This window comes from Sinohyriopsis cumingii, chromosome 17, assembly GCF_028554795.1.
Source record: "Sinohyriopsis cumingii isolate HCF-2022 chromosome 17, ASM2855479v2, whole genome shotgun sequence".
In the NCBI taxonomy this organism is placed as follows: domain Eukaryota; kingdom Metazoa; phylum Mollusca; class Bivalvia; order Unionida; family Unionidae; genus Sinohyriopsis; species Sinohyriopsis cumingii.
Genome location: NC_142977.1, coordinates 10,297,249 through 10,323,051, shown reverse-complemented (window position 1 = coordinate 10,323,051; position 25,803 = coordinate 10,297,249). Strand labels below are relative to the sequence as shown.

Genomic DNA, 25,803 nt, shown 5'->3' with positions numbered 1-25,803 from the left:
ACAATAGATACGGATTATATTCGTGGGACTGTACTTTAAGAATATATAAGGGCTATATTCTTGCGACTGACACGGAAGTAATAGTTAGAATCTGAATAGCTGGTCGGACGCAATGTTCAGAACTATTCAAGGATTCTAACTCTATAATACCTGCTGCCATGGCAACGAATAGTATCAAATTTTTCTTATGCAAGATTCATTTTTTTTCCCTGGAAAATGTTACACAAATTGGACGTAAATAACTATACCAAACATCTCTCGAATTGATGGAAAGGGACGAGAGATTATTCCATTGACTATTTTGTCAGTGTGAGTCATCTTTCTTATTTGATTTCTGTATTGCCTTCGTCAGCAGGGAGGAAAACATGTTTTTCCTATTTTTAGGGGCAAAGGCTGTGACGTCAGTATAAGCGCAGCAAAGGCTGTGACGTCAGCTAGTTAGAGGAGGACGCTATGAACATTTTGCTTTGGACTCGGGGATTTAGCCAATGTCAGTCGTTTACTTTTATCGCTAAGTAATGGAATGTTGACAGTTGCATTAATAGCTAATACACCGTACTAGTACTACTGTTCGCGAACGGCGCACATTTTTTGGACGACCATTTTGGTCAATTTATTTTTCACTATTCGGTATTTACAAATATATTTCTTTAAATTCCATTTTCTTTCCAGGCTAAAATGCAACGAAAAGGATTCAGCTTCCTAAACTTCAATCATCCCGAAGTTCCACCACACGAAAACAAATTGTCTTTCTCGCAACAAGTGCGTGAAGACATGAGAAAGAACGGTTCCGGAAGTGTTAAAATTGGCATGCGCACTTTGATGCTTTTCCAGTTTACAACTCAACTTTATATCACTTTGAAATATATTACCCCGTACCTATTTGAAGATATTAAAGACGAGTGGCTAGAATATTATTTTTGTGTGTTCGTCTGGTTTCTTGGACTAAACGGAATAGCGAATTGGCTCTGCGTTATGTTGTATAATCCAGCTGTACCTAAGTCACGTGACCGTCCATACCTTCCGGTCCAAAATCGTTGGGATAACCCACCCGAGAAGTTCATTCCACTGATACACAAAACAGCTCAGCTAAATGGAAGTGTGGTGCATGCTATTCCCACGAAAGATGCAATACCATGGCAATACTGTGACACGTGCAAAATATGTATTCCCCCGCGCGCTCATCACTGTGATTATTGCAAAATATGCATCGTAAAGAGAGACCACCATTGCTTTATGGTAGGAAATTGTATAGGATTCAGAAATCAACGGTATTTCATCATTCTGACGTTCTATACAATGATAGTTGGCGGTCTGGGCGGTTTCCTGACTTACAAATATGTAAGAGATGTATACTGGGCAAAGGAGGCAGAATCGTGGACTGATCTACTGTTCCCAATAGCCATATACAAAAGTGTATTTGGTACTACGAAAGTTATACATTGTATTCTGACGATACACCTGTTTCTAGAACCTCTTTTCGGATTCATCGGTTTTGTGTACTTTACGTCACAAATGATGTTGTCTATGGACGGGAAAACGTTGTTTGAAATTGCAAAAAAGGTTCCTATGAAAAATATTAACAGTATAAACAAAAATCTTCGATCAGTTTTTGGAGACTTTTGGGCCCTGAATTTTTTCTTTCCGATGACGATTATATTCCGTCAGAGAGAAGACGGAATGCATTGGGAAGGCATCAGCTATGATTATAATCCGACCAGTGAGGGAAAGGAAGGATAATCACGTGATATGAAAGAGGAACATGAAAACGTGTGTATCTTTACCTCATATAAAATGCGTAATGGAAAACTGAGAAACGTTTATAATCTCTATCATAATTTTAATAATTACTAAAGAAAGCCAAATGGCAGCTTCGGAAAGGGGATATGCTTTTAAAAAAATTATCTTTCTTTTAATAGATTGTGAGGTAGCATATTCGTACTTACTGTATGTATTCTTTTAATAGTTTATCCGTAACAAATGAAATAATTAAATGTCTATTGTTTCAGATGCATTTTTATGCTCTTATGACAGCCTTAATATTGATAGAAACTATGTGTAAGCGGTTTAACTGTTAACATCTTTGTAGTTCAGTATGGTTGCTTTATGTAGTCGGATTGATGAAATAAAACAAATTGTTCCAGGTCAGTAACGTAAAGGCAGCTTGTTTAGTCAATCAATCAATCAATCACTCAATCAATCTTTCAATCAACCAATCAATCAATCAATCAATCAGTCAGTCAGTCAGTCTATCTATTAATTTATCTATCTCGTCTTTCCTTTATTTGTATATATCCTTCCTTCCTTCCTTCAGTGATTAGCAGGTAAAAGTGTTAGTAAACAAAAAGGATGAGATATTTTTGTTTCAAAATTTAAAACAAGATTTTTTAAAAAAATTTCTAACTGGCGAGACAATCAATAAAAATTGTTGCTGTCACTTTCTTCTAAATACAACTGTCAGATATCGAAATTGAACGCCATGAGGAGCTTACATGGATACCATCAATGTGTGTGTGTGTGTGTTTAACGTAGCTTTAACTATTTGAGTCATATTGATATGATGTCTGCAGTGGGACAGTTTATAGTGATGTCTAGCACTGGGGCATCATGTCCCACCCAGTCACATTATCCTGACACCAGGCCGACCAGTCCTAACACTAACGTATTAATGTTGAGCGCCAAGCGAGACAGCTGCTGGTACCATTTTTATCAGTTCTTGGTATGACTCGGCCGGGATCCAACCCGCGACCTTCCGTATCCGAGGCTATACTCATTTCCACCAAAGACACATTTTTTCATGGTCGTTCGTTTCACTGAAAGATGATGCGACATTAACTATGTTGAAGAAATACGTTTGTCAATAGAATTGAAAAAGATTGAATTCCCACACCTTTGATTAATACTAGTATATATTATCTGATATTTTATACAATTTATTTGATATTCTTGCTTCTCCATTTTTGTCGTAAAGTGGAGACGTGTGTGAAATCCATGTATGTATAAATCATACAATGCAATATTGTCAGATAAGTTGGTTTTAGTTTTTGTAAAACATTTTTTTGTTGAATAGTCAACACATAATGGCATTGTGTATGGTAAAATAGGGAGAACTGCCTAAGAATATTTAGATTCTTTGTAATTATTAAATATTGATTAAAATTGTAAATGTAGCTGTATGAAATATACATAAATTTGTCTGACATTTATATGCAAAATTTATCCCAAGCCAATGTTCATGGCTAGTGAGAATGAAAGAACTATTAGAAAGACTTTTTGGATGACGTATTACTATCTCTAGAGGTAGGTAATACTGATGACTTTCTAAAATTAACAAAGCCACGCTTGAAATACTATTTTGTTCAAAACTGGAAGTCAGAGTTTGAATCGTAGAGCAGAAAATGGTTTTGTATTCAACTTAGAAATAGCTTGTCATATAAATTATAACATTATTTTATTACCCTTTTGAATTGTGGAAAAGCACTAACGAAAGTTAGAACATAATCTCACAGACTCCACATGAATGCTATGCGTATGATATTGAAGATATGCTTAAGCACAACCAATGTTAAATAAAAAACAGACCATGTCGTTTTTGAAATGCGATGTCATATAAAAAAACAGATGTCATTTTTGTAATACATTGTCGTATGAAAAACAGAACATGTTTTTGTAATGCAATGTCTTATATATAAAAAACAGAACACGTCGTTTTTGTAATGCGATGTCGTACGAGAAACATAACATGGATTTGTAATGCAATGTTATATGAAAAATAACATGTCGTTTTTTGAAATGCTATGTCATATAATTACAGAACATGTTGCTTTTGTAATGCGATGTCATATGGAACAGAATATGTCGTGTTTGTAATGCGATGTCATGTGAAAAGCAGAATATGTCGTTTTTGTAAGGCAATGTCATATGAAAGCAGAACATGTAGTTCTAATGCAATTTCGTACGAAAAACATAACATATCGTTTTTGTAATGTGTTAATATGAAAACAGAACATGTCGCTATTGTAATGCAATGTCACATCAAAAACAGACATGTCGTTTTTGTTATGCGATAGAGGACTACTTTCATTTTGTATTAGAATGTCAGAGAATATATTGGAGTCAACCACATAAGATTGAATTTGTTGATCTACTTTAATAATCACAATATTATAGAAAATTTCTACCATGAATTATTAAAGCCAATCTTTTAATTAATCAATTAACGTTTAATAAAAAAGATACTTTCTCTCTAGCCTAAGCCATTACTATATAAGACAATAATTAACCAGTTTTACATTTATCGAAATGACTGCGTAAGTTACCGATACTGGACTTGTTTCTCCCTTTTTCTTTCAATGCGATTGGTTGTATTTTTGTCTTTCATTTTCTTTTTCTTTTTAGATATTTTCTTGTTGGCTAGTCACTTAGTTATTTGGAAGCAAATAATATAGATTCAAGAATCATAATTATATACATGCTGATGCATACGTCATACGTTTTCATTATGATTCCTGCAACTGCAATGTGAATTGCTTTGTGCATCCCGTATATACTGATTGATATTAATACTATTTCATGTGTGTTTAGCAATCCGTCATGTTGGTATTAATACGTTTTGTATATAATATGTATATTACATACGCTGTATCAATGATATACCATGAGATGAATAATTTTTTAATTAAAAGAAAACGAGTGGTATATCACTGATACAGCCTACATACTATACGTATATTTTATTTATATCACATACAAATACACATATTTAGTCCTTTGAACGGAGTTAAGGTTGACTACAAGCAACTGTGTATTGACTGAGTGAATGAACTCCTCACATTCCTGTCGAGTGTGTCCACTACAAAATGTAGTTCTGTGCATTTTGTGGCTGTTCACAATCACCTTTGTACGTTGATAAGTTGATTGTTTTGTTTTATGAGTAGCTATTTTTATTCCCATTGATTAAATCAATATAAGACCCTTATGATTTAAAAATAAAATATTGTTTTAATGAAGAAAGTAGAGCAGTACAAACACTAAACGCTCAACCATTCACTTACGGGCGCATGTAATTAAGTGTGGCGTAGAAACTAAGAGAAATGTCGAACAAACATGACTTCATTAAAATATTTAATATATGTACAGTTGATCTAAGTCACTATTCAGCTTTATTTATCATTACTACCGACGATACAATTGTTTCTCTCTCTCTCTCTCTCTGGTCGGTCTGACTTAACCTTTACTATCATTCATAGGTCCAGAGAGATCGTCGTATGAAATAAGCGGAAATTCAAGCAAAAATCTTCTACGTAAATCTTTTCATGGATTTTCGCCATTGTCTTGTTCCGATAATCCAGAGAAAGAGACAGAAAGGTAGAGATAGAGACAATACAGTATCAGTGAGAGAGAGACAGACAGACAGACAGACGGACGGACGGACAGACAGACAGACAGACAGAAAGAGACAGAGAGAAGGGCGGCCTTCGGACATTTTCATATTTAATTAATAATAATCGCTTTTTAGAACACTATAACAGATTTAAGAAACAACAAAAACAATAAAGCATTAAAAACATTACAGCATGTACGATTTGCAACCTAGAAATTTACCGTATGTTGTCGATATGCTATTGCAACTTTGTATCATTGATTATATAAACACTGTAGATAAATCCCAAGGAAAAAGTATACACATACCGTTATGACGAACTATATTCTTGTAAGTTGCTTGGTGTAAGTTCAGTTTCAAGATTTTCATCCAGCCCAAAATCTTTTTCTCTCTTTTTCCAGATTTCTGCGTATTTTGTCCTTTATGCATGAAAGGGGAGGGGGGAACGGAAAGCAGAATGGATTGCGATGAAATTGTGTACCATATTAATTCAGTTAGAAAACGGGGGCTGTTAATACTTTTTATCGTTGTTTTCATACGCTGATTTCGTACGTTGATTGGTTGATTGATTGATTGATTGATTGATTGATTGGTTGACCTAACCACTAATATTATTATTTTTTTGTATTATATTTGTGATAAGTTTGTTTTTGTGTTGCTGGAAAAGACTGAATCAAAACATTTTGTTTGAATGTTGACAACAACCTGCATTCACCAATGATTAATGAGTGGAAATTCATCATTGATAGATAGGCCTAGAATCAACAGCACCCAGTTTCAAAAATCTTTAAATATTCGTATTATTGCGCCATGGGCTAATCCCAATTTGATATGTCAGTAATATTGGTATATCAAGTTGCTTTATACGAACACTTTAAAAGACATGTTATTTTTAATGTATGTGGTACATAAATGGTTGTATATATATTTATAGATTTATACGTTTATTAATATGTTTCTATGTAGATTTATACGTTTATTAATATGTTTCTATGTAGATTTATACGTTTATTGATATGTTTCTATGTAGATTTATACGTTTATTAATATGTTTCTATGTAGATTTATACGTTTATTAATATGTTTCTATGTAGATTTATACGTTTATTAATATGTTTCTATGTAGATTTATACGTTTCTATGCATATTTCTGTGTTTGCAAAAAGTATAAATGCTGATATTAAATAGATATTCTGCCCTATTCATAATTAACACGATAAAATCCGATTACAAGGGAAGTACCATTTAACGTGAAGGAGGAGGGATTTATTTGTGTTGTGCTTGGATCTTTAAAGGTTTTCTTTTGTTCAGTTTATACTTGGCATGTTAAATTCAGAACGATAAGAACGATACTATATTCCTCTGGAATTGTCAGCAAGGATTCTCCTTATTCAAACAAAAAATAAAACAAAAATAAAACAAAAGAAGAAAAAGGGAGGACATTATCTCTGTAAATAGATATAGGGTTACCTTGTTGTCAAAATGTCAGTGACACGAATATATTGTAATAAAGCAAAACCATGACATCTCGTAAACTTGTTCTTTTCCAAACCTAACATCCTTTTCGATCAGTCCTATCTTGAATTACTTTCTGAAACATCCTGGTGGAATGTTCTTGCTCAACTTGGATCAAATTTAGCCTCTTGTATTGATCCGAGCCTTCTCTTTTTACAATTTGTTTTCGTCTGTCTGGACAAAATTGTTTGAATGGAGGCCGCTGTACAGGCCATAGAAGAGTAAATTCATAGAAATGCGAAGTTTCCATTATTTTGTTTTATATTTTTATGTCCACGGTCTTAAAACACATGTATTTCTCATCCTGTCACGTGGTTTGCTTATCCATTCATTGAAGTGGAATTAGAAAGGACAACTGGACATTTACTACTTTTAGTGCTATCAGGAGACAACCCAACCGGTTTACACACTTGGAAGTTTGATGGAGTTATGCCCCTTTCCAACTTGGCACTCAATAATGCAACCCAGCTCTTTGATTCTTCTTTCAGTGCGATCATAATAAACGTTTCAGATAAACAGATGAAACTTTTATATAGATCTTGACATTCACGAGCATTTATTTATTTGACTAGAAGTTCGCAATTGGTAAGTAAATTTACAATTTTTTACAGAATCAAGATTTGCTAATGTGCGGATACTATAAAATATTCAGAGTAGTTGAGACATAAGTAGTTCTGCAAAACAAAAACTAGCGCAGACGTGAACTCCTAATGGCCATTTAGCTCTGACCAAACAAACCATGTATTGATTGTATGTTGAGAAATACATACACCAATAACCTGAAGGCAATTATGTCTTAAGGGACATGAGTTAGGCCCTATAGGTCAGAGTTAGCGTGACGGACTCATAAGCAGTCTCTTGCAATTGTGTACATCAATATACTATTGTATTATAAATGAAGGGGGAAAAACTCTTACAGTGTTAACCAGGGTATATGTCCCTTATTATTTTTGGGGATTTCGGAATACTGACTTATGTTCACTATCTGAAGTACGCAAAACGGGACGGCTGTGTGTGTGTGTCCGGAAGGGGGAGGCATTTATCTATGGCAGTGGATTTGACCATGTGGTTTATATAAGGCTAATTCTCTGTCTACAGACACAATACAGATGATTCGTATCCGGAAGCTGTCAATTTTACGGAAGTAGTCTTCATCCTCGGAGATATGTGAAGTGTTATTACTTTATTCTTTCTTGCTATCCGTTGCATAGCTGTTGTTGCTTTGTTTCGGGTTTAACGCCATTTTTCAGCACGTGATAGGTTATACGTGGCGGACAGTAAATATGGTGGAGAAAGAACACGGAAAACGTGGTTATAATAATAATAATAAGAAGAAGAAGAAGAAGAAGAAGAAGAATTTTATACAGTCGTTCGTAGGAAAGAATTTAATTTTGTAGCGAAGTATGTTCATGTGTACGCATGCGTACTGATTATTACTGTTTTCGCACTCGAACGTGTCCATTTAGTATACGGCTCAGCTGTTCTATTTTTAGGTGTTGCCGGAAACCATCGAACTCAGGTTATGTAACCCGGATACTCTGGTCAGCGTGACGTTGGTTCAATGGATGAAAATGGTTAACTCGCGTCTCTGGACCAACGGGGCTGTAATATAGGGAAACTTCAGAGAGATGGTCAAGCAGGGAGGGACGGACAACACGGGATCATTCCGTAATCATTTGTCGATAACTGTGGATCGGAAATATCTAGTGATCATCAATCTAATGCAACATTCTACTTCCTGATGAGCAATTCCTTATATTGAACGTATATGTTGCTAATTCCATCCATTGATCATATCTGTTGATAAATTCATACATCAATCGTTTCTGTTGAAAAATTTCATGCATAGATTATATCCGTTAAAATTTAGACCATTTGTGATAATTTGTTGAAAATTCATGCTTTGATCGTATCCATTGACGAACGGTACCATTTATTTTATGTGTTGTTGACCTTTGTGTGTACACGAGTAGGGTAAATTTGTTTTTAATTTAGCTTATGATCGGTGGAAGTAATTGTTTGGGCTATTGTGTCAGAAATTCAGTCATCATTAATTTGCATTTTAGATAAACATTTCAGTCGCGTGCTTGTGTGACGTGTCTTTGCCAGATCCAGTCGAATCCGACTTCTTTGTGTTACATTCAGATGTACCGGATTCAACTCCATGACAAGCCGGACATTTGTCATGAAACGTTACTGGACCAAAATATAACCAATCATAAATCTGCCTTTGTACGTTTGAAGTAAGATTTTCAAGTCTGGAATAATATCAATTACTGGAAGTGTTGAATAAGGTTTCATTAGGAAGGTGTCTGGTTAGCTGTGAAGTTGTTTCCTTAAGCAAGACCTTAATTATCATTGCTCAGCCTCTCAACAAGACACATTAAAAGGCAGTCACAACCTCACCAGTAACCAAAGGTCACAATCCCACCGATAATCAAAAGCCACAGACCCACCGATAACCAAAAGTCACAAACCAACCGAAAACAAATAGTCACAGACCCAACGATAAACAAAAGTCACCAACCCACCGATAACCAAAAGGTTATTGTGCGTCTCTGATGCACACCAATACCTTTAAAAGGAGAGACGGGATAGAACAGTGTTTACCGTGCTGGACCCCTACTTAGGAGTAAACCGATTTCATTAATTTCGAACCCCGACTGAGTCATACCAAATATATAAGAATGGTACTAAGAGCGGCCTAACTCGGCGCTCATCATTAAGAGGTTAGTGTTAGGTCTGGTCGGCCTGGTGTCAGGCCAATGTGACTGTGTGAGACATGAAGCTTCATGTCTGCGGCATGATGCCTTAGTGCTAGACATCACTATAACTGCAAAACTGCAGATATCGTAGCGATATGACTGAAAACTTGTTAAAGTTACGTTAAAAATCCAAATCTCTTTTTCACACACACATTGCACAGCTAAACTAACCAAAGTCTAACCAAGTCTAATGAGCTATGCGGTAGTTCGGTGGATAGCGTACTGGACTCTTAACACGGCGTTACCGAGTACACTTTTCTATTTTGAGGACACACAGCAGTGTTGTGTCCATGGTAGACGAGGCACTCACTTTCCTCTACAAAACTAGCCAGAGAGTATATAGGAGAAAGCACATTAAAACACGCCTACACCAACCAGACCAATTACGTTATTACTCATCTCTAGTGCACACAAATGATTTTTAGAGAGGCGCCATTTGCATGCTCGCCTACCACGCAAAAAAGCGGGTTCTACTCCCATTCCAAAGCCTTAAACCCAGAACAGGATGAAGAGACGGAAGAGACATTTGTTTTCATTAGAAAATGGCTTGTGTGTTCTTCCTTAATAAATATGGTAATCGTTACATGATTACCTGGCCAATGGCTCTCATATACTGAAACTGCTTGAAGTACAACGTTAAGTCATGTGGCATTTTTTTTTTTTTTGGCAAAGGCAATGGAATGACAATAGTCAACAGAGGCAGAACTTAAATTAGTCCACAGCATGAGTGTACCAATATGATTACAACTTTTGTATGATGCAAAATGTGTACTAATTGTTTTATTTGTGTTAACTGACAACAGATAAAGTGCTTATAAATATATACAATTTAAACAGTCCTACTGCCAAAAATAGTTACCAACTTAACTAATCAGCGTGGGTTCGAGTCTATGATTCGGACAATGTGGGTATGTGAGAAAGCTTGCCAGTAGCTTCTCGATGGTCGGTGGTTCTTTCCGTGGATTTCCCGGATTCTTCCTCCACCATTAATACTGGCCGCCATGTATAGCTTATCGTGTGCTGAAAAATAGCGTTAAACCCTACAACAACCACAACAACAACAACAGCAAAAACTAATCAGTAATTTTCATCAAGACAACAATGCTATTAAAAAAGGACGATTTTTTCATCATTCTTTTATTCACTGAGTTATAATCTTCAAATAGCTCAAAATACCATCGTAGACGATCATTTTGCCCATCAAAGAATTACTCGATCACCATTGCCTGAAAATTATTAAATAAAACGTGCCTGTAAATATTAATGTGAGTATTATGCTCTCTCCCTTTCTCTCCTTCTCTTCCTCCTAGACTCTCGTGCAACGAGGCAGTACAATTATTAATCTCTCGCCCTCTCTCTCCCAGACTCTCAGGTAAAGAGGCAATACAAATATTAATCTTTCGCCCTCTCTCTCTCTCTCCCATACTTTCATGTAAAGAGGCAATACAATTATTAGTTTCTCGCCCTCTCTCTCCCAGACTCTCATGTAAAGAGGCAATACAATTATTAGTCTCTCGCCCTCTCTCCCCCGTACTCTCATGTAAAGAGTCAATACAGCTGCTTATTCAAACACGTTCGAACTTGCATATAAACACACACACAGACAAATGAGAAACAAAATTACCAAAGTCCATCAATAGAAAGTCTAACCCAAATTAAGTAAGAGTAACACGGGTCCATCAATCCATACATTGTGTTATGCATGTTTTATTTTGAATTTATTTTGTTGGCTTTTCTCCATGATTATATGTTATGTATACCTATATTGTGTGATTGACCTTGTTCAGTTTGTACTAAAGTTAAGGGCCTACCTGACTAGAGCCATTTATGTTGTAAACCACATACTACATAGCTATTTCTCTGTGATCATAGATTCGGTATTCAGATCATTATTAACGGAGAATTTTTTTTCTTGTATCCGAGGTTTTCCACTTGGGAAATCTTGATCTTGTTGAGAACTTCAATAAAATTAGGAAGTTGACCTCATCTTAGTTCTGTTATTGCGTCGTAGCGTTCTATATTAATGGTGTTTACTTCAAAATGGCTCATTCCTGCTTTAACATCCGAAGCGGAATTAGTCTTATTGTTGTGTTCAGTTTTTATTTGATAGGATTTATTTTTTTAAATTATTCACTGGTATTAAAAGTGTTCAATATTTTCGGACCAAAGCACTATTTTGGGATTACTGTGAATTCCTTCTCGAACATTTTGGATTATATCATTGTAATACATCAAGACTGTTATTCCATTGTCACATTTCAGGCTATTGGTACATTAGCACATTCAAAATTGGAATTTATTCGGATCACCGTTGGAATTTATTTATTCTTGTCGTAGAAACTTTAGGGCTATTTTGGATTTATCCACAATACTTGTCCTTCTTAAGTTTTCACTATGTATCCAAGTGAAATAAATTATTTGTTGAATTTTACAAAACTTATACGTGTTCGTATTTTTTCGGTTACTTAGTTTAAGATCATAGAATGGTAACATTGTACTTATCAACCAGTTCATTAATCATCATACATATCACTAATCCATTAATCCATTCTTAAATTAATGTATTCATAAAACCTTCCATCCATAAGAAAATCAAAGAATCGATGAAAATATTTATTAATCGACCAACCAATTAACCCACGAAAGAAGCAACAATTTAATTAAAGACCCTCTAGCAGGGCCTGCTTAGCAAGCTGTTTAGATAACACTGGTCAACAGTGAAATCATTACTGACTTGAAAAGACCCTAATCTGTAGTATTTTGGTGTGCCGAACACGAATATAACCGTGAAAAATTTGTATTGGCTCTCGTTTTGAAGATATTCATATACCTCATTTTCTATGTTTCACTGTGTAAATTTCTCCAGTAGGACTGCAGCAACATCCGGAATAATGATGTAACATTGCATAATACCATCATGCTCACATCATCCACAGTTGATTGCATCATTTTCAGATGCAATGCAATGCTAATGCCATGCGGCTGCTGAAGTAAGTTGACGTCAGCAGTGTACTATACATGTGTAGGCCTATTATACTAATGCCAGGCGGCTGCTGAAGCTGACGTAAGCAGTGTACTATATAAAGCCCAATCAGATAGGTTCAGCATTTAAAATATTTTAGACGTTGTGCGAGACAGTTCAAGCTACTGTTACATAAAACTTATTATTTTATCCATTTACGTACAATAAAGAACAGTAATGCCTCGAAAGTGTGTTAATACCGCGGACAATTTTTGCTATATTTGTGGGGAAGTGACATTTGCCAACCAGAAGAAAAGTATCAATTCTCAAGTGAAGAAGGCATATCATCTTTACTTCGGATGCAAGGTTGGTGACCAAGACAAGCCTTGGGCTCCGCATATATGCTGTGCTACATGTACAACACAGCTTTCACAGTGGTTGAATTGCAAAAGGTCATCAATGCCGTTTGCAGTCCCAATGGTGTGGAGAGAGCCAAGCAACCACCTAAATGACTGTTACTTCTGCTTGGTTCCTCCTCTTTCCGGCGGAATAACGAAGCGAAAGAAGTCGAGAATAGTCTACCCAAACATTCCGTCTGCATTGAGACCAGTTCCACATGGTGAGGGACTTCCTATTCCAGAACCTCCAGCAGAATATTCTCTTGATTCATCTGACGAAGACAAAGGTGAGTCGACCTGTTCTTCTCCTGGTCCATCAGCATGCAGTGATCCAGATTTTCACTGTGGTGCATCATCAACCCCACACAGAATAACACAGGAAGAACTAAATGACCTGATTCGTGATTTGGACTTATCAAAGAACAAGGCAGAATTGCTAGGATCAAGACTCCAACAATGGAATCTTCTAGAAGAAGATGTCACAATTACTGCATATCGAAAGCGCCACCAGCAATTGGAGCCTTTCTTCAGAAAGGAAAGTAATCTGATATTCTGTTCCGATATTGAGGGCCTCATGAATGCTTTAAAAATCACTCATGACCCACAAGAATGGAGACTATTTGTGGACTCTTCGAAACTGAGTCTCAAGGCTGTGCTTTTGCACAATGGAAACATTCTTCCATCTATTCCAGTAGCGTATGCTGTCCACATGAAAGAGACATACGATAACTTAAGGCAGCTACTGAATTCCATTGAGTATAACAAGTACAGCTGGCACCTCTGTGGTGATTTGAAGGTAGTTGCCCTTTTAATGGGACTGCAGCAAGGATATACAAAATACATGTGTTTCTTATGCGAGTGGGATAGCCGAGCAAGGGAAATGCACTACATGAGGAAGGAATGGACTCACAGGCAGAATGTAGCCATTGGAGAGAAGAATATCCAACACCCAGCTCTGGTTGAGGCTCAGAAAATCTTGCTACCACCCCTTCACATCAAACTAGGTTTGATGAAGAACTTCGTGAAAGCCATTGACCGGACTTTGCCAGCATTCCGATACCTGCATGAAAAATTCCCTCGACTCAGCGAAGCAAAGATTAAAGAGGGAGTTTTTGTGGGTCCTCAGATTCGAGAGCTTTTCAAAGATGACCGGTTCAACAACTTGCTGGAAGGTGACGCGAAACAAGCATGGAATGCTTTTCGCCTAGTTTCTACAAACTTCCTCGGAAATGTTAGGGCAGAAAACTATAAGGAACTAGTAGAAGACATGTTGATGAAGTATAAGAAACTTGGCTGCAATATGTCTCTAAAGATTCACTTCCTTCATTCCCATTTGGATTTCTTTCCTAGCAACTGTGGTATTGTTAGTGATGAACACGGCGAACGTTTTCATCAAGATATCGCAACAATGGAACAAAGATACCAGGGAAAATGGTCCACTACAATGCTGGCTGACTACTGCTGGACACTCCTCAGAGATGCTCCCGAACAGCTGTACAAGAGACAGGCGAAGAAATCTAAGATGTAGTCAATGACTTGATTTTTGATAGGTAGGCTATTACAGTTGACCTTTTACTATTGGAATGCATTTCGTTATGTAAACATTAATTTCTTGCAGATTACAAAAAAACTAGAGCCAATTTTGCAATTTGACTGTCATATTCGTGTTCAGCACATAAAAATTGATAAGAATTGACTAATTTTATTTCAGTAACATGACTTTTGTAAAAATTTGTTGTCCAGTGTAACACACAGTAGCTCTAGAAAGAACTGCTTAGCGAGCTGTTTAGATAAAGCACAGCAGCTGTAGAAAGAACTGCTTAGCAAGCTGTTTAGATAACACACATTAGCTCTAGAAGGGTTTGCTTAGAGAGCTGTTTAGATAACACACAGTAGCTCTATAATGGCCTGCTTAGCAAGCTGTTTAGATAACACACAGTAGCTCTAGCAGGGCCTGCTTAGCGAGCTGTTTAGATAACACACAGTAGCTCCAGAAAGAACTGCTTAGCAAGCTGTTTAGATAACACACATTAGCTCTAGAAGGGTTTGCTTAGAGAGCTGTTTAGATAACACACATTAGCTCTAGAAGGGTTTGCTTAGAGAGCTGTTTAGATAGCACACAGTAGCTCTAGAAGGGCCTGCTTAGCGAGCTGTTTAGATAACACACATTAGCTCTAGAAGGGTTTGCTTAGAGAGCTGTTTAGATAACACACAGTAGCTCTAGAAGGGCCTGCTTAGCAAGCTGTTTAGATAACACACAGTAGCTCTAGAAGGGCCTGCTTAGCAAGCAGTTTAGATAACACACAGTAGCTCTAGCAGGGCCTGCTTAGCGAGCTGTTTAGATAACACACAGTAGCTCCAGAAAGAACTGCTTAGCAAGCTGTTTAGATAACACACATTAGCTCTAGAAGGGTTTGCTTAGAGAGCTGTTTAGATAACACACATTAGCTCTAGAAGGGTTTGCTTAGAGAGCTGTTTAGATAGCACACAGTAGCTCTAGAAAGGCCTGCTTAGCAAGCTGTTTAGATAACACACATTAGCTCTAGAAGGGCCTTAGCGAGCTGTTTAGATAACACACATTAGCTCTATGAGGGCCTGCCTAGCGAGCTGTTTAGATAACACAAATTAGCTCTAGCGGGGACTGCATAGCGAGCTGTTTAGATAACACACAACGAAAATGCCATAGTCACTATTTTCTTATTGTGCTTTGCGCATCCCTTATCAATGTAATCACACAAAAACTCATGTAGACCGAAGGTTGATTGTTTGGTTTTGTGGAGTTTAACACCATTTTCAGCACATGACCAGCTCGCTACATGGAATCCAGAATATCGGAGGTGGAAGACCCCAGTAAGCTCCACCGACGCCATGGGAAACTACTGGCAATCTTTCTTGCATAGCCACGCTGGTCGCGCGTAGACTAGAATCCATGCGGATAGAGGTGAGATGTGTGAGTAATATGCAAAGGAGCGCCTTATACCACTCGGCTACCCAGGAATCCTCACCGAAGATTGAACAAAGTGTTTTCCTATTAATATCGTTGTTGATAAACATTCAATGCATTGTGCGGTGGCAGCTGTAATTTCGAGTCATATATACATACGTGCATGGATAAATACAGGGCATTCACAAGTTTGCGCTGGACGAAAAGACGCCCCGGGCAAAAGTGGCCTCTGCGTGCCCTGCCGCCCGCCCCCACCCCCCCCCCACCCCCCGTAAAAATTACAGCAAACGCTGCAGAATAGTCCCTCGCAATGTCGTAATGCCGGTACCTTTCGGCGGTACTGCATTCGTATATAGTAAGGTCCACCTAACATTATTTTCTCGTAACGGGTTGTATTCAAGAATGTAAATCCTAAACCAATTTTCTGTCTTTTTGTTTTCCTTCAGAATACAGGGGTGTTTAGAAAAGGAATGTAGGATTTGGAAAGTTTAGAAAGAGAATGTAAGAATGTACAAGGGCTCATAAAAAATAAACTTTGTCGACGAAATCATTGTTTCATGGACAGAAGTGGCCTGCACATGCCAATTTTACCGTACCAGTCTCTCTGCCTGTATTCTCTCTCTCTCTCTCTCTCCACACACACACACACGCACACACACACACACGTCCTCGTGTACAGGGACACTTTCAGTGAGAAACGTGTATTTGTAGCTGCACTGGAATGCAAAATATTAACGGTTCTTGTTTCTTCTTATTCACTGACATTAAAAGTTCAGCGAAAAATCCGATAATCCTACCGTTATACCAAAACATCCACATATTCATTCATATATATCCATCCATTAAGTAATTATACATCCACATCGCTATCGATATCCATCCATCCATTAAATAATTATACATTCGCATACTTATTCAAATCCATCCATAAAATATTTATACATCCACACATTCATTCAAATCCATACACCCATAAAATAATTATACATTCACACATTCATTCAAATCCATCCATAAAATAAATAATTATACATCGAAATATTCATTGATATCTATCCATCCATTAAATAATTATACATCCACATTTTCATTGATCATCCATCCATCCATTAATAATTATACATCCACATTTTCGTTGATCATCCATCCATCCATCCATTAATAATTATACATCCACATTTTCGTTGATCATCCATCCATCCATTAATAATTATACATCCACATTTTCACTGATATCCATCCATCCATCAAGAAAGCATTTAGCAAGTAAATCGAACAACGAGAACAGAAGATGTGCAACATGGTCATGACCACCTGGGTAATAAAAGAAAATTTAATTACTTCTATCTTAATATTTAATCCCATCAGTTTTGATAGTTATTAAGACAGTACGTGACCGACCATTTCATTCTCAAGTGTGGGGGGGGGGGTCTGTAATTATTTGTTGAAAACAAAGTCCGGCCACCAAATAGTTTGAAAAACATTTTTTTACTGCTCAGATTTCTAAATGAAAGAACTAAAGTTATCTTGTGGTAAATGAAAAGAAATATCTTTATTCGAAAGATCATCCCTGGTATGCCCCCCCCCCCCACAAAAAAATTGTTGGTCCCTAAAAGTATGCTTCCTACAAGCTGATTCCACGCGTATTTTTTTTTTTTAAATTTATTCTCAGACCACTTCAAATAGGAGGAGAGCAATCAACTAAATTGAACATTCGCTTTCTAGAGATACCCTTTACTTAGATGACTATGCACCAAAAACTATCGGTTTCCCAGCGTTTGCTAACCACCAATCTCACACGTGCAGACTGTCTCTTTCAACGCACGCCTTAAAAAATCATGTCAGTTTACACACGAGTCTCCTTACCGGGAGATTCATATAGGCACATCTCATGCCATTGTTGGTGGGGCAGCAGACTTTCTCCTCAGAACATTCGAGATCTGTTGTGCACGCATCCCCCATCTGCGCCTCTGTCTCCTCTGGGCTTGGGCACACGGACTGCGGGGACATTAGGGCGTCATTGGCTGTAAGTGAGAAAAAATAATGGTTACTTGGGAAAATGCAGTAACTAGGTCTTACTTCTATAACTTTTGTAAGTTTCTAGAAAAAAAAATCATTATTATTGACATTCTTTTGAAATAACAGTAGAAATTATTCAATTTTGTAAGACTTGTATAATCGGTGATTTTCTTACGAATTATTCAAAAGTGAATTTGTAATGATAATATTAATCATATATAAACAACAAAGACTCAGCAAGAAACATTGTTATATCGTGCCGAGGAAAGTTCCTTGCCCAAAGATGCACTACTGGATTTGACCCGGTCTAGATCCGGCAGGATTCGAACCCGCTTTTTTCCTATCTCGAGTCTGGCAGGCTAATCACTCAGCCACTCTGACTCATAGGATTAGATAAATAAATTGCATATTCGGTTGAAATTTACAGTCAGTCGTAGGTATTGGTCAGTTGCATTAAACATGATCGCACAAAATTAAGTGCTTTACGCAAATTTCCATGTAAATAATACGAATCAGTAAGAATTGTCTGATAGCTTTGCAGTAAATCTAAAACAATTTGTTCACGATGAAAACATCTAAATGCTTCTCAGATGTTTCAATTTGTTACTTTTCAGTGAAATTAGAAATTAATCGATTACGATATTTAAGTAAAATTCAATCTGCACCGTTCCTGCTGTTTGTTAGTATATACTTTTTTTTAAAGTCACGGATTAGGCAATATATAAATAAAATTTAAATCAATAATATATCGATTAGCATAAACCGGTGAAATCTTATCCAATTTCCAGCACTAGTAAGTTTCTTTCATATTATACTAAGTTTGTATCCACAAGGTTTAGCACCCGGGATACTGTTCGTCCATTACAACATCCGGGATACTGTTCGTCCATTACAACATCCGGGATACTGATCGTCCATTACAACATCCGGGATACTGTTCGTCCATTACAACATCCAGGATACTATTCGTCCATTACAACATCCGGGATACTGTTCGTCCATTACAACATCCGGGATACTGTTCGTCCATTACAACATCCGGGATACTATTCGTCCATTACAACAGCCGGGATACTGTCAGTCCATTACAACGTCGCCCCTTAAAACGTTGGATGAACATTCACCAAATTTGGTAGCTATCTTGCTAAAATAAAAACCAAGTTCAGGAGAATTATCATTTTTGATTCCTCCACAAGAGACCTTATGAGCAGGTGAAATGGTCCAAAAGTTAAACATTTTTCCCATATGATTGCTGGAGTATTGTTTCCATGGGATATACTTACGGACACATTGACCAACACCGTATTCGTCTTGCTGGCAAATGAAATCATCCATGCACACTAACTCATTGCCCTGCAAAGTTAAGGAAGCAATACCATTATGCAATATATATATATATATATATATATATATATATATATATATATATATATATATATATATATATATATAGAGAGAGAGAGAGAGAGAGAGAGAGAGAGAGAGAGAGAGAGAGAGAGCCTGAAACGAGTAATTTTAATTTTACATGCATTGCATTTCGCTTCCATTTCATTCATCTTTATGTATGTTCAGAATTCATTTCGTCTCTATTTCATCCACCTTGGTACTTCAGATATCTTTTTTCGTTTGTGGTGAAACTTCCATTCATCGTTTCGTTTCATTTTCATTATTTTGACCCGAAATGGAAATGCACTTAGCCTAGTCGGGTTTTTAGTTTGTTAAAGCGTTTAAGAGAGTTAACTTGTTTTTGTATCTTGTCTGATTAAATTGTGTTTTTGTGTTTTAGTAAAATTAAAAATGCTTTAAATACAAAAGAGAATTGAATTAACAATAAATTAAAATGCAACCGCGACCTCAGTAAATGTAAAAAAAAAAGCATCGTTGTTGAAGAGCATTTTTTTAGACTCCGCTCAACAATTTTAAGTGGTTCAGAAAAAGGAATGGGTATAAGTGAAGTTGCTTGCAACATGCACAGTGGAGCAACGCTGGGATACCGCTATACTACTTACATGGACTGTGACTGAAATTTCTTTGAATATGTTGGAATAGTTATTTAAAAAGGAACATACATTTTGCCAGAGTAGTCGATACCTACTTGAAAAAGAGCAATGAATAAAAAATAAAATTAAGAAAGTTTGTTTTCTTTTTTAAAATAAGTTATCCGCTGTTTTTTTTATATATAAATTTTGTATCTTTCAGGCTGCTTTTGGATATGTAAAGTGGCCAAGCGTAGCTAGCAGTCTTGTTACATGATATATACTCTCCAACTCGCATTACACCCGTCAATCATAGACGCTCGCCACCATAAAATGCTATATGATAAAATCGCATGTATCAAAAAGGTTCATTACCAACGAGCGATGAAAGTACAAAAACACAACATTGATATAGTGAAAATATATGAAGGTTTCCGATCAAGGGGGATGGGGTGTGGGGATATAACTGACGTGTATAAAGGGTAGTTAGATAATAAAGGTTACATTAGGGTTATTAACAGGATAAATGTTGGCTAAAATACTCAGAGAAAATAGGATTGCAAACAAGCTATATTTTGTTTTAAATGTCAACTTTCTTCAAGATATTTTAGATTCATGACACATTTACCGTATCAAAAAGTTCCTTCATGTGCTCAGTCATGTAGCGTAATGATCGATTGTATTTGACGGCGAATGGTTCATTGCAAGAAAAGTATTCAGGTTGGTCTTCGCCCTTCAATATGTAGGAGCGGGTTACATCAGTGTTACACAATTCAAAATTTAGCAATGTTTATATCGTCCCTGCAGATGTTTGGAGTGGGTGGGACGGAGGCCATTTGCCTTAGGTTGGTTTGATCATATAGGTTTTGTTATTTACAGCATCAGTGACACTTACTAAATAAACTAAGTAAGTTTTTATATATACCAAGTTTAAACTGTATATGGTATTTTAAAATCAGATGGTTGTAGAGGGAGGTCTGTTTTTTGATCTGCTTTTTCATTACTGTTAATACCAACATGGCTGGGTAACCAACAGCATAATATATCATAAAAGGTACACAACTCTGCATGGTCTACGTGAATTTTTGTCAGTGATGGGCTTTCCAATTTCCTATCGTGTAGTGAATGAAGTACTGACACTGAATCGGAGAAGAAGACAGAATTTAAAATATGTTTAGTTTCGATGTTTCCATATACTTCAGGGCAAGGTCTATTGTCTATTCAGGGCAAGGCCTATTGCCTATTCAGGGCAAGGTCTATTGCCTATTAAAGACAAGGCCTATTGCCTATTCACGGCAAGGCCTATTTCCTGTTCAGTACAAGGTCTAGTGCCCTGATCTCGGCTACATATATAGATGCACCATCTGGCAAGCGAACTTATGTGGTGTGATTTCCACTACTGATGGCTGCAGGGGCCTTTTCGTCATCCTTTGAGTTGTGTAGTTCTTAAATCTGCAGAGAAGTTTGTTATAAGAGTTTTGAAAATGGAAGGATTTGTCTATGATTTTTATGCTCCATGCAACATAAAACATACTTGTTTTAAAAAGCCAGTTGGTATTACATGAATTGAAGACTTTTGGATTTTTTAAAGGTCAATTTTTTTTCTAAGCTGGAAGGTAGGTATGCATTTATTTTTTTTAAATATAATGTTTTGTATATGGGTTGGAAAACGGACGCAAAATTATCATTCCATGGGTTGAATGTTAATGGTAGGTCATGTATTACAGATAGTGTTTCTTTACGACACGATAGACGTGGCTCGTTCGATTCAGCCAAGACGATTTCACACGTGTTACAGATAGTGTTTCTTTACGACACGATAGACGTGGCTCATTCAATTCAACCAAGAGGCTTTCACACGTGTTACAGATAGTGTTTCTTCACGACACGATAGACGTGGCTCATTCAATTCAGCCAAGAGGCTTTCACACGTATTACAGATAGTGTTTCTTTACGACACGATAGACGTGGCTCATTAAATTCAGCCAGGAAGCTTTCACATGTCCTGTATGCTCATAAACAGAGTCGTATTGCTTGACGATGAATTAGATCAAGAATCTTTAAGATCGACTTTCTGGCTGAACTATAAACAACATATCCCTATTCCAGCTTGGATCCAATAAAAGTTCTAGATAGGTTAAGAGCGACTTTTCTATCAGTACCCCTACATTGTACACCTCTATTTGAGTAAAGCAAGGGCTTTCAAGCATTTAGCTTCACAATTCTTAAAGTGTGGTATTGCGAATAAATGGACTTAAACTAAATAACAGAAAATAGTGTAAACCAATAAGTTTTGTGACATTCAACAACTAATTTATTTTCCTTGAATATAAAGTGAAAATTTGAAAAGGAAAAAGTATTATTAATAAAATCCCAGATAGTCCAAAATATTCTATCACCAGTCCGCAATAAATAAAGTTTAATTAAATTCCAATAGTTATTCCAATTAAGATTCAACGCTGAATGGACTGATGTGCCTATAATCTTGAATAGTGGTAATGTGCCAATCGCCTGGAGTGTGATGATGTGCCAATAGTCTTTTGATATATCACAAAAAATTAATCCCCAAATACCCTTGTCTGAATTCACTTTAATTCCAAATTAATGTTTCAGTCCAAGAATGTTATTAAAGAGCACTTTGCATTTCCAGTGAATAATAATTTGAATAATTAATTCCACCCAAATGCAAAAAGGAACACAACAAATACTAATGATTCTGCTTTTGATGTTATCACAAGAATAAGTAATTTCTTAAGTAAGCAAGATTATAAACCCCTCTACTTCTATTGATAATGATCCTAATATTTAACTCATTGTAAAATATTATTTGTTTCCACAAGATGTCCCCAGTCAGGTACACATTGAACTTGATTTTGGACAAGGTCAAGTCCAAAATAAAATTGCAATACATATAATCATGGAGAAAAAAATAACAACAATAGAAATTAACTTTACATAACAGTGGGATGGAAGTGAGTTTTCTGTCTCAGAGTTTAGGGTCATCATGTTGTCTTCGTAGCTGACAAGAATGTTTGCATACTACTTTGATTTGGAGAAGTTGGAACTGCTGACAGTTTCCCAATTTTGATTCTTAATTAATTAATTGCCTTTCAATCCACACCAGTGACAAATACTTGGTAATGCTGTAAATTTTGATGATTAAAAGTAAAATGTAAAATACTGCATACCCATCTCGCACACACGAGAGAGAGAGAGAGAGAGAGAGGGAGGATCCCACTCGTATTTCCTATTTGAAAGCTAGTTCGATTTAAAAGTGGTTAGATGTTCCCTTAGACTCACATCATGCATGTCAGTTACTAGTCCGTACTTCCATGTTGTATCTTAGGTCTTTTTTCTAAAGCGAAGAATACAGCCACGTAATGTTCTTATGAAATAAAAGCATCGCGAATGAGTGTTTCAGTTCTATCCACACGTTCTTTTGAACTACGGCAACATCAAAAGCCACTTTGGAAAGGAGATATTAAATTGTTAGTCGCCAAATACCAAATAAGCAATGAATTGACCGTTCGTTCCACCGTTTTACAGACAGTTTGTCAAGGCAGTAGAAAGGTAGTTGGTGGGGTCTGTGCTATCATTACCTGGCTTGGGAACATGTAATATTGTAGCCTCTTTATAGTATCAGTCGTCCATAAATCATTGAAAATTTCCAAAGAGCTAATAATGAGAGTTCTGGTTGGTAGTAAAATGTAAAACGTCAGGCTCTGCGGACGTATCGTGAGCCTTGTTCAAAGCTTGCATAAGTTCCAAAATTTAAAACGGTTGATTATAACAAATGATATTTGATGTGAATTTTTAAATCTTAAATTTATTACTTTTCATCCTTCGAAAAACTGCTGAATAATTAAATTATGTTGACCTTTTAGAAAAGCTATGAGCAAGCATATTTGCTATGGCATGTTCGGAGTTGAAAGTATTATTATTTAATTTTAGTTGTTCTAAATATTCTTTTCTATATCATTTATTTTGCAAACAGTGTCCCATACTTTCTTTATAGCGCAACCCGAGTTTAAAGTAGGAACATATTTTTTCCATGATGCTCTTTTCTTTAATTGTGGTGTGCGCTTTAGCCCGAATGAGCGGTGCCTACTTAAATTTTCGGGCGTCGGGCCACTGTTAAATTTTCTCGGCGTTGCCTATTGCCTCCTTTAGTGAACCATGATTGTGTGTTATTTTCAAGTTAGACGAGCACATATGAATGGATTCTTCTGCAATCTCGATTAGACAAGATGAAAATGTTGAATAGGATCATTGACGTTCAAAAAGATATTTCTGTTAAGTCTAGTTTTGCTAAGTTTTCCAAACTTGGTCCAATCGGCCACACAAGGTTATTTTCTTCAAATATTAAACCCTATGCAAATTATGAAACTGTAGGGCTCGACCGTCAGCGAATTTCAATCCTTGTATCGTTTCATTCCAACACACACACACACACACAGAGCTAGGTGTTCAGTTTTATAAAATACTGCATCATTCTGACAGCGTAAAATTAACAGTGTGTGTGTGTGTGTGTGATTTAGGTATTTAACGTAGCGTTAACAATATTTACAGTCATATCTCTACGATGTCGGCAGTGTGACAGTCAATAGTGCTGTTTAACACTGGGGAAGTTAAACTGGACTCAAGAGAAACTTTTTTTTCAAATTTGTAATGGATCCGGGAGATGATATTGCATTTAGGGTATGTTAATCTTGAATTTTAAATAAATATTTTAAAGAAAATAACAAAATGAAGAAATTTATATAAATTTATATAAATATGTGTGTGTTTAGTTTTGTTTAAAGATGTCTATTTTTTAGATGGATGTTTATTTTGCTACAACTTGCTTTATTTAATCGCGTACACATGTGCTACTTCTATTTGACATGTAAGGAGGGCGTTCAACTGATCCCCCCTCCAATTCTCCACACCTCTCTAAACTGATTACTCCGAAAGGCCACTTCTATCTCCCTTCTAATGCTCCACACCCTCTCTCAATTCAACACTCTGAAATGCCAAATCTAAGTTAATGATCTGTGACACAATTTTTTTAAAAATCATTTTGGGACAAATAAACTAAAATATCAAATAAAGTTTCATGGGGTGCAGAATCATGTTGCTGTATACTCACGTCTGCGTCGAAGCAATCAGGCGTGTATCCTTGAAATGCAGGTGTTAGATGAAACTGGAAGAAAAGAAATCATTTTTACGGGAATTGAGAAAATTTACAGGTATAATAGAGAGCACTGTAAAAAGAAACATTAAATATTCAGCAACAATTTTACTTGCTTTATGTAGAATTAACATTTACAGGATGTTTACAGGTGTAAAATGTCGGAAATAAGCGAAGAATGGGAAATTTTTTATGAATTTTCACGATAGCTGTTAGGTTTCAGAAACTATGTTTTCAGCCAAATTTATAAAACCACGAGGCTTACTTTACCTATGACTGGTTAAGTATTTTCAACAGTTCTGGGGCTTAAGTTTTAATGGCTGTTTTGAAAAAAAGCATATGTCTGTATGATTGAAATTGTTTCTGACGAGAAAGTACCAAATTTCACTAAGTACAGGGAAAACAAATGCTCTAAATAACGCGCGTAGACTATGGATAAAAAGTGCCATATTCCAGCCCAATACATGCAAAACGAATATTCTAAGTAAGGTAATATGAAAATGGAATTCACAAAATCTTTATAACATACCATGCATAGAACCAGGCTGAACAGCAGACAGACCTTCATCTTGATTTCAGATAGGTGGACTCTTGAGCGCTAATACGTAATGTCTGAAAGGGCACGCACTTCAGTTTAAATGTGCGCGTTGTCGCTGGGAAGCAAGCTGTTG

At 36.4% G+C, this 25,803-nt stretch overlaps 2 protein-coding genes across 2 annotated transcripts; one reads left to right on the top strand and one right to left on the bottom strand.

Annotated features, from left to right (window-relative positions):
• The first annotated feature begins 689 nt into the window (after window positions 1–689).
• LOC149777733 (uncharacterized) lies at window positions 690–2,121 on the top strand. The gene has a single exon (XM_089938244.1). The coding sequence runs from the start codon at window positions 775–777 to the stop codon at window positions 1,738–1,740; it is 966 nt and encodes a 321-aa protein (XP_089794370.1). The 5' UTR covers window positions 690–774; the 3' UTR covers window positions 1,741–2,121.
• An 8,646-nt stretch (window positions 2,122–10,767) lies between these two features.
• LOC149777732 (uncharacterized) lies at window positions 10,768–25,803 on the bottom strand. Its single transcript, XM_089938243.1, has 5 exons — window positions 25,662–25,803; window positions 25,091–25,144; window positions 19,270–19,339; window positions 17,834–17,991; window positions 10,768–10,889 (listed from the first exon to the last, which is right to left on the bottom strand). The coding sequence occupies exons 1-5, from the start codon at window positions 25,698–25,700 to the stop codon at window positions 10,872–10,874; spliced, it is 339 nt and encodes a 112-aa protein (XP_089794369.1). The 5' UTR covers window positions 25,701–25,803; the 3' UTR covers window positions 10,768–10,871.

Excerpts from the sequence above, each read along its gene's own strand:
- LOC149777733 (XM_089938244.1), top strand. The coding sequence starts at position 775 with ATGAGAAAGAACGGTTCCGGAAGTGTTAAAATTGGCATGCGCACTTTG.
- LOC149777732 (XM_089938243.1), bottom strand. The coding sequence starts at position 25,700 with ATGAAGGTCTGTCTGCTGTTCAGCCTGGTTCTATGCATG. Across the intron at positions 25,145-25,661 it reads TCAGCCTGGTTCTATGCATG|TTTCATCTAACACCTGCATT; the intron begins GTATGTTATAAA and ends CTTTTCTTCCAG. Across the intron at positions 19,340-25,090 it reads CTGATTGCTTCGACGCAGAC|GGCAATGAGTTAGTGTGCAT; the intron begins GTGAGTATACAG and ends TTAACTTTGCAG.